Source organism: Hylaeus volcanicus, unplaced genomic scaffold (assembly GCF_026283585.1).
Source record: "Hylaeus volcanicus isolate JK05 unplaced genomic scaffold, UHH_iyHylVolc1.0_haploid 12192, whole genome shotgun sequence".
Classification (NCBI taxonomy): domain Eukaryota; kingdom Metazoa; phylum Arthropoda; class Insecta; order Hymenoptera; family Colletidae; genus Hylaeus; species Hylaeus volcanicus.
This window is the reverse complement of record NW_026533142.1, coordinates 181570-197904: the sequence shown is the minus strand read 5'-3', so window position 1 is coordinate 197904 and position 16335 is coordinate 181570. Positions and strand designations below refer to the sequence as shown.

At 33.1% G+C, this 16335-nt stretch overlaps 2 protein-coding genes and 1 long non-coding RNA gene across 5 annotated transcripts; 1 reads left to right on the top strand and 2 right to left on the bottom strand.

Moving 5' to 3' along the window:
• Positions 1-2447: 2447 nt before the first annotated feature.
• LOC128882818 (clusterin-associated protein 1) lies at positions 2448-6804 on the bottom strand. Of its 3 annotated transcripts, none has more exons than XM_054134586.1 (6): positions 6125-6804; positions 5217-5413; positions 4174-4572; positions 3864-4102; positions 3281-3459; positions 2448-3187 (listed from the first exon to the last, which is right to left on the bottom strand). In XM_054134586.1, the coding sequence occupies exons 2-6, from the start codon at positions 5400-5402 to the stop codon at positions 2913-2915; spliced, it is 1278 nt and encodes a 425-aa protein (XP_053990561.1). In that variant the 5' UTR covers positions 5403-5413; positions 6125-6804; the 3' UTR covers positions 2448-2912. The 3 variants fall into 3 exon arrangements, with proteins under 3 accessions (XP_053990561.1, XP_053990562.1, XP_053990560.1); XM_054134587.1 differs by having other exon boundaries at positions 5217-5326; XM_054134585.1 differs by lacking the exon at positions 6125-6804 and adding an exon at positions 5492-5731.
• A 153-nt stretch (positions 6805-6957) lies between these two features.
• LOC128882822 (peptidyl-tRNA hydrolase ICT1, mitochondrial) lies at positions 6958-8125 on the bottom strand. Its single transcript, XM_054134594.1, has 3 exons — positions 7813-8125; positions 7393-7581; positions 6958-7289 (listed from the first exon to the last, which is right to left on the bottom strand). Exons 1-3 carry the CDS (start codon positions 7969-7971, stop codon positions 7032-7034), a joined length of 606 nt encoding a protein of 201 aa, XP_053990569.1. The 5' UTR covers positions 7972-8125; the 3' UTR covers positions 6958-7031.
• Positions 8126-8467: 342 nt separating this feature from the next.
• Positions 8468-10445, top strand: LOC128882824 (uncharacterized). Its single transcript, XR_008458573.1, has 3 exons — positions 8468-8701; positions 8812-9025; positions 9164-10445. It is a non-coding gene; the product is annotated as an uncharacterized LOC128882824 (long non-coding RNA).
• Positions 10446-16335: the final 5890 nt, after the last annotated feature.

Below are 16335 nucleotides of genomic sequence, written 5' to 3'. Positions count from 1 at the left end.
GTTATCCATTACTTTATTTTATGTTACGCATTGACATTTACAATAAAGCACAAATAATGATTGAAAATGACGTGCGTGAAGCCAGTCAAAGTCAGCGAATTACGAATATAATTCGCAACGCGAGTGTTTTATTTTTTGAGTTAAAGGTGAAATGACTGTTATATGTATATTGTGTGCAGTTGCATGGCGTCGTGCTGTCCGTTTCGAAAGACGAAAGATCCGTTCATACAACAGTAATGCGTATTGTTTTATTGTGTTCTATTTAATATACATTTTTAGTTCTTGTGAATTTTTATTCCTAACAACGACGGTTATAAAACAAAAAACTGATCGACGAAGGCGACAGTAGGAAGTGACGAGGCACTAATGCAGTTGAACGCGTGCATTTATCACGATTAGACGTGATACATAACGTTGTACATAACGCATACAGGGCCGATGGAAGAAAGCGCACTGAAAAATTCAGATTGCGATTGTGAGAAAACCACCTATCCGACAATCCCCGCTTTTTGCACACATAAAGAACATATCAATCGCTACTTGTTCCCAAAAGGCCAGCGCCTCAGTTTAAAAAATGGCGGAGATACGAATTTGTGAAGAAACGCTGAATTTTCCGGTTTTCTAGATTTTTCTCCGTTCCTCATTATCCAATCGAGACGTTCGACGTCTCATTCTGTAAGTATTTTCATCGCCTAGATTTTATCTCCTTGGAGCATTGATATTGCTGCATTAGTTTAAAATTTATAAGCAAAAAACGACAAAAATCACGATTTTTTAGCATTACATTGCAAAAAACAAGAAAACGGAACAGAGTTGGGAGTGAAAAACATATACCTATTAATCTACGCATCCCCTTTTATGTAACAGCACAATCAGTTTGCTGTTACTATTTTTGTCACAAAAACGCTGTTTTAATTCTCTACCAATTGGCCTATATATTTGTGATGAATTGTGCCGTAAACCGCAAGTCTGTAAGTCAAAGAGTACTCATGAAAATAGACCAAACAAAATTTTTGATAGCTCTGCGCTTTTCCAATTCGGAGTTTTTCTTTTTTGTACCGTATTGTGCTATGTTTGTGCTGAATTGTGCCGTAAATAAGAGTTTGATAGCATCAATAACAATTATGTGCAAAAATAAAACCTAAATTATACTAGCCCCGCACTTTTGCCGAAACAAACTTTTTCTTCTATAAAAAGATGCGTTCTAACTTGTACTATATTGTGCCATTGATAGAAACTCAATATCTCTATTCATTTTGCAGATAAAAAATGTTGAATTTTAAGAAATAAAAAATTTAATATTCGCACAATTTGCGAACGACGACAGCTAATCGAATTTTGCAAGATGTGCTAACTTGTGCTATTACGATACACGAGACACGTGCTTTAAAGATTGAGGTTAGCTCGAGGGTCATCTAAAATTTATAAAGAAAGGTGGAGGTGATTAAAAATTTGGATATTTCTGAATTTTCTTTGATTATGCCGATTGTGCTAGACTAGCACAACAACTTTTCGTTATTACAAAATCGCATTCGCATTCGCACGCGCTCGCGTGTAGCGGAGTACAGTAATGCCTCGATAAATGCACAAGCTCGGGATTGAAACTCTGCATTTATCATTGAGATCCTACATTGTTTGATCTTGAATCAGAATATTCTGCAAATATATATTAATATATAATATATATAATATATATAATATATATATAATATATATAAAAACTATATTTTGTACATCTATTTTTAATATATGATACCGATAAATAATATATGTAGGATTGGGTCTGAGGGTTGTGAAAAAGACAACACATGTTATACATTAAAAGTTTAATAAACAAAAGAAATGGAGTCTAATATATCAGTAATATACTACATCCGCACACTTTTGAAATCAATCACGACATAATTGGGAACATATTTACTTGTAACAACTTATTATGTATCGAGTAACTAAAAAAAGATGCATGGTAAATATAATTCAAATTATATCGTGTTTCGTCTCATTTTATTCAGAAAGATGCCATAAATCTGTTGATAAAAGTTTCATAACTGCATTAGTATTGTTTCGTTCCGTCCTCTTTTGTTATTCGCCGTCCTTTTCTACGTTCGAAGTTGCCGGCAAAGATCAAACAATGTGGGAACTCCATGATAAATGCACACTTTCAATCCCGAGCTTGTGCATTTATCGAGGCATTACTATACTCCTGTACTTTGACTGAGGTTTATGGCACAAACGTAGCACAAACGTAGCACAATGTAGACAATTTAAAAAAATCAATAATTCGTAAAGTGCGGGGCTAACTTCACACATATGCAAAACTCCGAGTTTCAACGACAGTAGCGGAAAAAGTAGGAAGCTCCGGGACAAGGATAGATAGATCCTTGTTTCTCCAATGATGCTGTGACAGAGAGGGAAATACAACAATCGGAGGAGAGACAAATACAGAATGATGTCAAACATTTGTAATTTTCCAAACAGTTATTTACATCTCATGAGGCGAGGAAGCGACCTTTCCGTCTGATTTTTTTTTTAAACAACTCCTTATAACATTCCGCTGTGGGCGATAGTTACAGATTTTGCAATTTCACTTTTGAAACATGCTAAAACTGCGTTCAAAGGCACGAAATTTTTTTTGTTTTCAATTTAAAAAAAAAACGCTTGATGAGACGATAGATTTACTTCCCCTGATTACGAAATGCATAACTATTAAATGTTTTTTTCATTGTTATCTCTCCGTTGGTGGGCCAGTTTATCTCCTGCGCACCCTTAACCAAAAAAAAAAGAAATGGGCCCCTGAGACAAAGTTCAGCCAATATCCATATAGTTATTGTAAAAATATACGTATATATACTACAATAGACGTATTAAAATTGACATATATTTTGAAGCTTTTGTGGTTGTTTTTATAATGGTTAAAAGTCCTCGTCTGAATGATCTAGTTTACTAACGGCTCGTTTTTCTTGTCCAACCTTTAAATCAAAATTTCCAACTTCTGGTCCTCTTACAGAGTCTAAAATATCGTCGTCTTCATCATCATCATCATCGAGATCACCATCGATCAGTAAATCACTATCACTATCTAGAGAACCCTCGCTATCGTTTGACTCTTGAATAGTTCCCCTCTGTCGCCCTGACATGCTGCCATAAATTCGACGTTGTGATATTTGCATTCTTGATGCACGGCCAGCTATTGTTTTGTATAAATAAGTTTAAAACATTATTTTTAGACTAATGATTAAAGATTTCTTGAAACAATTAACTACATTGTAATATCTTTTACCTGATTTTAATCGACTACTCTGAGTTCTTTTCTCAGTATTTTGTTTCTCTATATCACTGAGAGGAGGCGGAGGTTCTTGAAGATGTGTGGCTAATATAGAATCGTTTCCTTCCATCATGGTTTCAAAATTGGCATCCTCTGCTCTCATTTTTTCCAACTGCTTTCGTGTTGCTTCTTGCCTTTTGTTACATAAAAATTATAGTTAGTTAAATATAATATTAATACAATCACAAGATTTCAAAAAACAGATACAGCATATTATATTATGGAATAAAAAAATGCTTTCTGCAATAATTAATCTAGAGCATTAATAAATTGCTATTTATTTATGAATTTTGTACTCAAATGCCACTGATAAGAGCTTTTTCTTTTACATACTCATTTATGATCACTTTCAGAATAATTTTTTGATAAGGAAATATTAATTCACTAAAGAAATACGTTAACTGAAGAGTAAGAATTTAATATTATTTTAGAGAGTTAATGCAGAATATGCCTTTATCGAGAGTGAATTTTAAAAAATGAACTGTGAGAAACCCTGCCCTATGTCATTAATTTCACTTATCAGAGTTAATATACATACCGCCTTTCAAATCTTTCTTGTTCTACTTTAGCTGTATCTTCATATAAATGCTCAAGATATGCAAGATATCGAAATTTATGTAAATAATCGTCATATAAAGATCTTAATTCTACTTCCAGTTTTTCAAATTCTTCCATAAAAGCTGGGCGTACTTTTTTTAATGTTTGTAGTCTTTTCTGATTCCTATCAAGTTCTGCACGACGCCTTTCAATTCTCACATCCAAATTTTGTTCTGTATCCTTACAAATAAAAGAAAATTGTATCAAGAAAATTAATATCTTGAGAATAAAAAGGAAAAAATGAGTAATACCTTCACATTATCGATCTGTCTTTTGGTATCATCAATTTCTTTACGTATACTTTCGATAACATTTTTTAATGCCATTTCAATTTCTGATGTATCAAACTGTCTAGCAACTTTGGAGTTACGAATTTCCCGAAGATCAACTTCACGTCCCAATAAGTCAAACAATGATGCACCAGTCACAGTCAACTGACTAGCTAACTGTCTAGTTGATTTGAGTTCATTAACTTTATCAGAAATATCAAAATTAGTTAAACTAAAGTTATCATTGGTTATTACATTATTGCTGTTACTGTTGCTTTGAGCATCATACAATAATGTAGTTATTTTTAATAACTCTTTTACAGCGTAGCCATCAGCTTGGTATAGTTTCTTTGTGTTTAACTTAACATTCGTTTTTATTGCCTACATTAAAACCAATTAATAATATCAATTTCTAACATAAAGAACATAAAAATATATTTCATTATAGTTGTTTAGCAATTTAAATTTATAATAAATGTTATAAAAGTTACATTAACTCATATTTTCTGATACATTTCAAAATAAGTGAATATAAGAATTATTAATTATTAATTTCCCTTTTTTTACCTGAACATAACAATTACCAAATCGAATGTTTTTTGGTTTTATTTAAAAAAAATAAATAATTGATTTTAGTATGATATACAAGTATACACTACGAATTCTGTGTATTTCTTTCAAGATTAATAAACTATGTCTTTAAAAGTGAAAATATTATTGTATTTACAATTCTGCTACTTCGATTTATTTTTCTTCAAAACAAAACATGTTTTTAATATCTATTTGCTTCAATTAATAGTAGATATATAAATTTCATTATTACATATTGTTAGTATACATCATTTTAACGGAATTTTTAATGTCGACATTTGTGCGAGTGACGTTACGGGTAAACATAAAAAACAAATAAAGTAAAATAATACTAAAATGAAAATATGTAATATAGATAAATAAATAAGACAATATAATTAAATTCAATTATTTTGGAATAATGATTAAAAATTTTAATAAACCATTTTTCTTACCATGAATTCGGCAATAGCACGAATTAATACAATACGTTCTTCTTCGGTGTTATGTTCATTAGGTATGTCGGCATCAGGATCAAATCTTTTCACCAGCCAAACAAGAATTTCTGCAACCAATGGAAAATTCGGTAAACGAAAATTTCCAATAGAGATCAGTCTCGAATAACCGAGCACTCGCATCATTTCCGTGAAATCTACAAAAAATAACGATTATTATGATCATAATATTATGAAATTTATTACATTTATAATGAAAACATTAGTTTATCTACTTCTTAGGTCACGATATGACATTTCTGAATGGAAATGAATGAAAATGAATGAACCACAATATTTTTCCAATGTTCCTCGTTATGTTTTCATTTACGCGCAATGCGTTTCCAGGGAAACGGGTTACACCACATGTATGTAACCCGCTGAATTATAGTAATACTATAAATACTATAACAAACTATATTATAAAATTATTGGTATAGTTCAGTGATGTAACTATATATAGTTATATAGCTATACACTTTTTTAATTCATAAAAATAGACAATGACCTTAAAAAAGTATTAGTTTTCCGAATTCTGTGAACTTATTTCACGGATATTTAACTATCACTCCCTTTACAATTCTTATGGCACGTTGAATTTAGAAATTGATGTTCATTTTGTAATATTACTCTACGGTGAGTTGCTATCTTTGTGGTTATTATAACTTCATAAGTAAGACGAATCCAAGAATAAATGTCCTTACAATGAATAAGATTCGATTTCAAGTATACAACCTCGATAATCAAAGAACCAAGAGAGAGATAGTTCTTCTATCAGGTCAATGTACCAGGTATGGCCAATAATTGGTTGAGGTATTTCCATGTGCTTTTTTGACTAGTAATAAAACCACCAAAATAAATGTGCTTACAATGCGAGATTAAAGTTGTATAAGAGCCTTGAATGCCAAGTTTGATGAATCATAGAAGCAAGAAAGGTTGATTTTCAACATTGGGTCTCCTGGTTTTGGTCTTCAATAGGAGTCAGAATGTGTTCAGTCATCCCCAGACATAGGAAGTTATAGGTATTATATAGTCCAAAAAGTCATATGTGGTACATATGTGAAGCATCTGATATATATTAATTGTTTTGACCCAGCTGTTTTCTATTTCAATTCTGTCTGTTTCTCTTTTAGAAATTAATTCTATTAAACTAAGATTGGTTACAAATCAAAGGCCTTAGCCAGAAAAGAAGGGATAATTTCCCCCTGTGTAAATGATGTTCATTTTTGTTAAAATGTATTCCTGTAAGTCTCAATTGTAATTTCATTAGTGATTAACCAGAAATATTCATCGGGACACATATGTCCCACTAGAGTTGAATGGGTTAACCATCAACCACTGTAGTTTTTTTTTATATAAGTGACATTTCATGCTTAAATTTCTCCATTCATTTTTCAATTATTGTTAAAAAAGGCTTTTATTATTAAACTTCAAGAACTATCATATAATACATTAAAGATTTTAGAAGCAATAAAAATAAGGTGGCTAATGGAAGGTTAGTATGAACAAGTAATAGCTATCTTGTTTCAATGTAAAGCAAATTTCCTTATTAATGTTACATAAAATCTTACCTATAATTATAAAGATATCTATTAGGGAAATGTGTATTAACCTTGTAAACAATTTGGAAGTAAACTTTATACAGTGATCTACTTATAGTAAAAAGAAATAGGTTGAAAACATAATCATATAAATTCTACTCTTATATTACATTTCATTTATTTTAACAGTATGTTACTTTATATGCAATATATAATTACAATTATGTAAAGAAAACTAGAAATCTAATGAAGTTTGTCTAGATCTTTTACTTTCAGAATGCATTCGTTTTTCATAAAGTCTTTCTCTTGCTGCTCTAAGTCGTTGTTTTCGTTTCATTTCTAAAGACTCTTGAGATACCTCTGGTGGTGGCTTTATGACTTCTCGAATCATTGATCTTAATTTTTCTAAAGCATCAGCTAAATTCAATTGTTGCGATCTAGTTAATTCTGATTTGATTATTAAATAACCTTCCTTGGTAAGTTTGGATTTATACTGTAACAAATATTACACCAATTTAAATAGTCTTGTTTTGCATGAGTGCATCATAATCTCTGTCAATTATCAAAATGAGTCTCACAAAATCTAAATTACAAACCTTATTTGTTAATTTTTCTTTAATTTCTTCCGATAACCATTTAGCATTTTGTATTTGGAACCTCACATCTACTTTAGTATTTGTACGATTTACATGTTGTCCTCCAGCGCCGCTACTACGGCTATACGTTATATCAATTTCTTGTAAGGGTATATAGCCATCGAATTTCGCATTTGGATCTTCAGGAACCTGAAGGGATCTAATACTATAGACATTACTATGGTAGAGACTTAGTCTAAAAATTAAACTTTTTGTAATTTAAAAATATTAAGTTAAAGTTTTGAAAATAGACAACTAGAAAATTATTATTACTATTTGTTTTAGCTAATTATAAACACAAATATCGATATAATAATAAACCGACAGTAAATTATAATATAGAAAAACTTTTTCCTTAATATAATGGAACGAAAGACTTACAAAGGTTGGTGTGTAAAGTTTTAGGTTACTTGTCGGATACAATTTGTCAAGGGACACAGCACTTTTATAAGCAAGTGTTCTTCCAAGAATATTACAGAGACCCTGTTGAGTTTGGTCAGATTTAAAAATTCTAAGACATTGTCGACCAACGATATTCATTTTGTTTGTTTTTTAATTGTCAGAACCAGTCGAAGGTGGTGTCGCAACTACAGTTTATTGTAGTTGTATCATATAACATAACCTACAATAACCTATATTCATATACCATCGTGAGGTATATACTATACAGGGTGTCCCAAAAATGTTGTAACACCTTGAGAGAGGTGATTCGTGAGGTGATTTGAAACAACTTTTTCCGTAGCGAAAATTTTGTCCGGGCTTCGTTGAGGGGATATTAATGGCAAACACTGACCAATCACAGCGCGAGTATGCCGTTGGAGCGGCCGCGGTAGCGTAGGCTACGCGCTTCCCGACCAATCAGAGCGCGAGTATTCCGGTGGAGCGCTCACGGTAGTGTAGGCTACGTGCTAGGCGGCCGCGCTTCTCGACCAATCAGAGCGCGAGTATGCCAATGGAGCGCCCTCTGATTGGTCGAGGTTTTCAGTTAATGTCTCCTCAACGAAGCCTTGGCAACATTTTTGTTAAGGAAAAAGTTGTTTCAAATCACCTCCCGAACTACCCCTTTCAAGGATCTCCAACATTTTTGGGACACCCTGTATAGCCGTAAATAGGCAAACATACTACTGCATACTACTGTTACGCTATCACGTGAACTTAGCTCTATTACATGTAGCGCCACAATGCAATAGAAAACTATACTAATGTACACCATAATGTACACCATTTGTTATTAATTATGTAAAAGTAGGATATAAATATTATGACTATAGTAAGTAAAAGTAGTTTAAAAGTATATTAATATCTGTAAATATAGTATAAATTTGATGGACTCTGAAAGTAGTTTGATGTTATGATGCATTAAACTTGAAATATTTACAGTGGTTTGAAGAAAATATAAGTGTGAAGGAAGTTAAAACCTTTGGACCAAATTGAAGTGTTTTAAAATTAATAAGAGATATTATAAGTTAATAAAAACGTGAAATAGACAAAATTGTTGGTACGAAGCCAAAGAGGTTAAGTGAACGCGTGGAAGTGATAAAGGGAAGCTACCCAAGGAAAGAATTGTGCAGTTAATTATAAGAGTGTGTTACAGGTAAATTTCCTCATCATTCTAGGGGTATTCCCATGGTGTGTTACCTTTTTTAATCATAATCGGAAAATGCAAAATAATGAATATTTGAATGAATACTAATATATGTCAATTTATATAAAATATGTTTATGATTTTCAGATTTTACAACTTGGGACTTCAAGTCAGTATCATTAATTATGGCTTCCATTATGGCATATATATGATTGAATACGGTCATTACTTCTTCTGTAGGAACAGAAAGGCCTCTTCTTCACCAATAGTTTTACCTTTATCCTCCACAATTAATAATTTACATATATTACAATTTAGTTTTTTAGCAATAGAATGGGACCCATAACCAGATATGTAAATTTTAATGGAATCATCAACAACACAAGTGGATAAATATCCAGTTTCGAAGATTCCCAGAAAACAAGTTACATCAATGGAAAGATTATAAAGATTATTATCGTTATCACAAATTTCAAATCTATTTTTGATTTTAGTAGAAGACAAAAATCTTGCCGATTTTGTAAATATATGTTTTAATCTAATATTTTTCTCTGCATGAACTACTTCATTGTATGAAACGTGATAATTACAGCTAGATAAAAGTCTATAGTTTCCAAATCGTTTCTATAATTTTTCAGTTGAAAATTTTCCTGCTAAAAGATAAGATATGTCAACATTTTGAAAACAGTACTCTATTAGTAGTAAAAGAACTCTAGTACTTTGATGTAAAGCTTTGAAAGTGTTGAGGAATCGAGTATGGGAGATTAACAATGAGACAGTATGTAAGATCACGTGGATAGAGATTGCCGAAGCATGCCACCGCGTGCTAACGTCTGACAAGGTTATGCTTTTTGTTACTCACTTGGCCGCTAGAACCTCTCGCGTATCTAACGCCCTGGGGCCGCGCTCTGTGGGCGTGCTCACGCAACAGAAAGTGTTGTTTGTTTGGCGTTTAGGTCTATTAGTCCTAGATATAAAAAGTACAAAAATAGAAATATTTACATTGCTACATATAATACTTAATAGTAGAAGTCATCTTAGCCTAAGTGTATTTCTTTATACCAGATATGATGTTATCCTAAGTGCAGTATGTCCGTATATATTTCTGTGTTTATTGTATTGTTGGCGTCCTTCTGTGATTTAGAGTGTTGTGTGTATTGTTATTTTGTCTCCTATTAAATCTGTAAGTTATTTTCTTTTAGAAACTCTGTGATTATCCAGATTGCTGCTAGGTTAGGTTCCTGTAAAAGTTCTTCTGCCTTGAAGGGAGGTGTCCATCCACGCCTGTGCAGTTTCTCTGTCATAGTCTTCCTTTTTTGTACGTATAGTGGACAATTTCAAAGTATGTGATTGAAATTTTGCAGTTCGTGGCCACAGCCACATTTGCTGTCTTTGGTTATTCCTATTCGTGTTAGGGAGGCAGCGAGATTGTAGTGATTACTACGATATCTGCATACCCATGATGTGGTGTATCTTTGCAGCTTCCGATTGTAAAACCATGGTTTCATGGATTTTTTATAGAATTTTTCAAAGTATGTTTTGCCCTTCTGAGCATCTTCATTTATCCATGTTTGACATGGGTTTTGCCACATTATTTCTTTCAGTTTCTTTGGGAGATCGGAGGGAGGTATGAATTTAGTAGTTTCTTGTGTTAATTTGGATGGTTCTTTTGCTTTAGTGTCAGCTAGCTCATTCCCTACTATTCCCTGATGTGCCGGAATTCATATAAAGTTTAGTGAGCTTCCTATATGGGATTTTTCTTTAAATTCTTTTATCATTTTTTTAATTTGCATAATGTACATATGTTGTATAGTAGTGGGCTGAGCACTCCTTCTTGCGGAACTCCTTTATATATAGTGCGAGAAATGGGTTGTTTAATTGTGTGAATATTGCCAGTAATGTCAATATTTCTGCAGTGTGTCCATTTTGTTATGAAGCAGAGCATATTCGTTGGAACCAGTGCCATCTTTAAGGCATTTTTAAGCCCCAGGCCCCCGCGTTAGATAGGGGCCCCCCGATTTTGAAATTTTATATATACATCAAAGAATTTTATGATATAAAAAACTATCTGATCACACACTTTGTAAAATAGAAACAAGATATTAATAATTTTGTTTAAAAGTTTATTTTCGTAGTAAAATTACAAACTAATTATACGCACGCATGGTTTATTTAAAAAACTTTCCTTCTAGATTTCTTCGCAGCAAAATCAGCTATTAATTCATCAAAATCGATGGTTTTTAGTAGATCAGATTCTATGCTCATTAAACTTAGGTAGTTTAATCATGACTAAGTCATTGTACTTCTATGGTCTGACTTTATTAATTTTAATCGGGAAAATGAACGTTTCCCAACGCAATTCCTTATCATGAGTGTTAGAAATATTCGTAGACTGATTTCAATATTTGGGAATGTGGAAGAAAGAAATTCTTTTTTCAATTGCAAGTATAGGTTTGGAATAAATAACACTTCATCTTTACGTGTTTCACTGAGGTAATGTTTATAATGTAAAGATGGTATAGACTTCCGATGTTAAGTTGTTTGCAGCGATGTCTTGATCATATTTTTTGGCAAGCTTTTCACAGCATTCTTTTATTTCTTCATACTTCATATCTGGTAGAGCAATGAAAAACTTAAAATCATCATTCACCGTTTTGTAAGCAGCTTTTCTAGTTCTTAAATTGGAACAAAGCGAATCGATCACTGGATAAAAAATCTCTATTTTGAGCCTGTCATCTCCAGTAAATTGCGTGTCTTCAATCTGTCCTTCAAAGCGAGTAAGTTTTACGCTTCTCCTTCTATTTATTGGATCAGATGTAGATTCAGTTTCGTAAATATCAGTAAAGCTTTTTGCTTTTTCTAAAAATGCATCAAATTTTTCCCTAATATCCGATAAGTATAGTTCTAAGGAATTCAAAAGACTGCATGCAATATACAAATCGATATTTTCTCTCTGTAAATTGTTAGATGGATCATTAATACGTGTCAGAATTTCGTGCCAAACTACAGTCATAAAGACATTTTCAAATTTTTTCATTTGCTTTAAAATAGACTTAGCTTTAATTCTTGTCTCGTTAGACTGTATATCGTCCTTGGATAAATCATCTAGAGCTCTAGTAATATCGGGATAGCTTGTATAAAGAGCTGCGATCGCATCGATTCGAGCTGACCATCGAGTAGCGGATAGCGATTTAACAACTTTTTTTTTGGTCCCTAAATATGACAATAGTTTCTGCCATCTATAAGTCGATGCTGATAAAAATGTGTATAAAAGTTGTACGAAATACAAATATTTAACAACTGCCGTAACACATTCAGCTGCTTTAACACTAATTAAATTTAAAGAGTGCCCTGCACAAGAAATATAATCCGCGTACTTATTAATTTCTCTTATCCTGGTTTGCAGTCCTGAATATCGCCCAGACATATTCGATGCGTTATCGTAGGATTGACCTCTACAGTCATTTATATCAATATCATTATCTTTGAAAAACTTGACTACAACTTCGGTTAAGTATTCAGCATTATGTCCTTCTATGGGAACGAACATTAAAAAACGTTCAATAGGCTCTTGATCTGTAACGTAACGTACGGTGAACGTTAATTTATCCAGATGAGTAATGTCTGGCGTAGAATCCACAGAAAAAGAATAATATTTTGACTTCTTTAACTCAGTTATAATGCAAGCAAGAACTTTTTCCCCCATAAAGCCTATAAATTCCTCACAAATATTTGCTGATAAGTATGACGTTACTCCATGTCCTTTATTTCCGTAGGTGTTAATGTGCTCTTTAAGCAAAGGGTCATACTCGCTTAGTAATTCTAAAATACCTAAGTAATTGCCATTATGACTAGATCCGAATCGTTCATTGTTACCTCGAAAAGCAAGACCACGTGTAGTAAGAAACTTTATAGTATCAGTTATCCGACGTAATACTTGAATCCAATAATTTTTCTCATTCTTTTGTTGAATTGTTAATGCATTCTCTACACTACCTATTTCTTTTCTCCGTTTAGAATAAATAGTCAAAGATTGTTTATGGGCTTTACTTTGCTCGTGCTCCGGAATTCGCTCTGGGTGTTTCCAATTATTGAATCCGTAAAATGTAAATTGATTTTTTTCAGATGAGAAAAGTCGACATACAAAGCAATAAATATGTCCAGTTGACGGTGAATATGATAACCACTCACGCTCTATTATTTCATTATTTTGAAGTCTTAATTGGAATAATGATCTGTTCAGAATTCTCACTTTTGGTTTAATTCCTTCTTGATAAACTCGTGCAAATTTTGAGAAATCTTTGTCCTTATTGTTGCATGAATCTGGATTTTTTTGCAACCAGTATAATCGTAATTTTTCGTTGATTTCGCCCCATAGGGCAACATCAGTCGAATAAATTTCATGTTTTTCTAAAGTGGTTCCCAATACTGTCTCCTCTATGGTTCTGTTGTTTGTGAAAAGTTGTGTAACTACTGATAATTCCGATTTTTGTGAAGAGTTAAAATCTACTTGATCTACTGGTTCGTTTTGAATAACATTCTCTGGCAAATCATCGGTACCTTTTTGCGTTCCATCATTTTCAAAGTTAGAAGCAGCATCTGGCTTTAAAAATGAAGTTATTTTCGGTAACTTTTCAATTCTCTTTTGCTCTTCTTTTGCTTTTCGTTTTTTTGAAGCACCACTTTCGTAGACACGATTCATGCTTTTGACGTAGTTCAGATTATTGGATAAATAATAAAACAATACTACCTACATGAACTGTCCGATACACCGCGTGAAAATCTGGTAAAGAGACTATTGACTGCACGCGTTTTCTCGCCAGAAACAAAACACGAGCAAAAACAAGTGCAATCAAGTTTATTTCGAAACAATCGCGCTTCTGCTTGTGTTCGCGAACGCGCATGCGTGAGTATCCGAATAACAATTTTGGCGCGTTGATTTGAATATTGTAAATGGGAAAACTTTTATATTGTATGATAGACATTGCATTTAATTGTTTAAACATAAACTATTGTAAAATTTATTGAAACGTAGAAATGAATATATTATCTTGTATTAAAAGGTTTGAAATAGGCTCATGCTCGAATCGGCATATGTTGAGTGTTAAGAGATATGAGAGGTCGTAATTTAGTCTATTGCGTTACTCGGTTGAACTGATAAAATTAACATTTTAGAATTTCCCATCCCCTACATAGGCCCCAGATAGTCTCTTGGCCCAGAGCCTCCCCGATCCGAAAGACGGCCCTGGTTGGAACTCCAATGCTTTGGAGTTTGGTTATTAGTATCTTGTTTTGGACGTTGTCAAATGCTCCGCTTACATCTAAGAATGCTGATATTGATTTTTTTTATTATATTGTCCCATTTTGCCTTGTAGTATGATGTTTCCTATGTTGTCCTGTACTGATCTTCCTTTACGAAATCCTGCTTGGGTGGGGTCTAAAATTCCCAAGTTTTCGCACCACCATTGGAGGCGGTTGTTGCAAGATTAGTCTTTCGTAAAGCTTGCAAAGGTATGAGCTGAGAGTTATTGGTCTGTAATTTTTGTTATTTTGCTTTGGGATGAAGAATACCTGTGCTTTTGTCCAATCTGATGGAATGAAATGTTTAGTGTAAAATTCGTTGAACAGATCTAGAAGAATTAATCTGCTTGTGGTGCGAAGGTGGAGTAGCATTCTATATTCAATGCCGGCCGGTCCTGGTGCTGAGTTTGGGTTGGTTTTTTCAATTGCGTAGTTAAGTTCCATAAAGTTAAAGGTATCGTTTAGCCAGTTGTTAATGGAGTTGTTTGTATCCGGGGTTCGTTCAGGAATCCATGGTGGTGAAAGTTTATCTATTGCAGCGTTTATTGCATCCTCTCCATTGTTGATTTGGTTGATGCAGTTTCCTGAGGTGTCGGTCCATTTGGTTTTGAAAACTTTTACCTTTTTCCAAAGGTAGCTACTATTTGTTCTGGCGCTTAGACTGCTGGCAAATTGGCGAAATGCTTCTCTTTTCTTGTTCTTTATTATCCTTTTAGTGTTCCCTGCTTGTTTTTTATATGCGATCCAGTCTGTAAACTCGAGTGTATGTTTCCATTTCTGTAGTGCTGCTTTACGGAGCCTTATGGCTTTGTCTTTATCCCACCAGGGAACTGGGTTTGAGTGTGCCTGTTTTTTTTATTGTTGAGTTGGGTGTATTTTCTTTGACAGCTCTCTTTAGAAATGTTATAAGATCTTCATAGCGTTCTTCAATAGCTTTGGATGTGTGTTCAGTTGTTAGAAAGTATTTCCAGTTTCTTTCGCATGTTGTGAAGTATCCTTTCCAGTTTGTCTTTTTTGTTGAAATTCTATTTGTTTTACGATTGTATGTATATTTTTTGGTTTGATAAGATATTTCAATTGGGTAGTAGTCAGATGCTAGTGGATCATCCAGTTGTTCTGTGTTTATTAAATGAGCTATTTCTGGTGTTGTGATTATTAGGTCTATATTGCTTGATATTGAACCTGGTGGTGCTATTCTAGATTTTCCTTTTTTGTTACGTAAGAATAGATTTCTTGTTTCCATTATATTATGTAGGTTGGAACCTGCTGCATCTGTATCGTTGCAGTTCCAGATTTTGTTGTGGGCGTTGAAATCCCATAGCAAGAGAAAACTTCCTTCTGATTGGTGGTCTATAGCAAGCTGCAATAATGATTGGATTTTGAAGATTGTTGAATTCTATTATACTTGCATTGGAGTAAGCATCTTGCAGTATGCTGTCCTCATTTACTTTGAACTTGATGTCGTTTTTTATTATTATAGCTACGCCTCCTCCTCTTGCGTTGATCCTGTCAACTCTTATTATGTTGTACCCAGAGATTGAAAAATCCATATTTGGGTTAAGTAAAGTTTCTGTGATTATTACTATATCGTTTGATCGCGTTAAATGTAATATTTCGTTGTATTTTGTTTTGGCACTTCTAGAGTTCCATAAGACGATTTTAACCTCTTTCTCCTGCGTCCTTTTTGTTTTTGTTTGCAGATCCATATTGTTTGGTTATTGTGTTTTGACTTGTTCTAAGGTTTGTATTAATCAATACCGATAGAGTTGGTACTTTTGAGGGAACTGTTGATTTGTTTTTAGTTTCCTTTGGGATTCTGTTTATCATTTGGTCTGTTTCCTTAGTTTCAAGGTTTTCATATTTTGCATTGCTGTTTTTTAGGTCTTTGTTTTTAAGTTCTTTTCCTGTTGGTTTTGGTGCATCTTTATTGTTTTGTTGTTTGTTGTTGCTCTGTTTCCAGCTTTTTGTGGCTGGTTCCGGTCTTTGTTGATTGCCTATTGCTTTCATCATTACCGTTT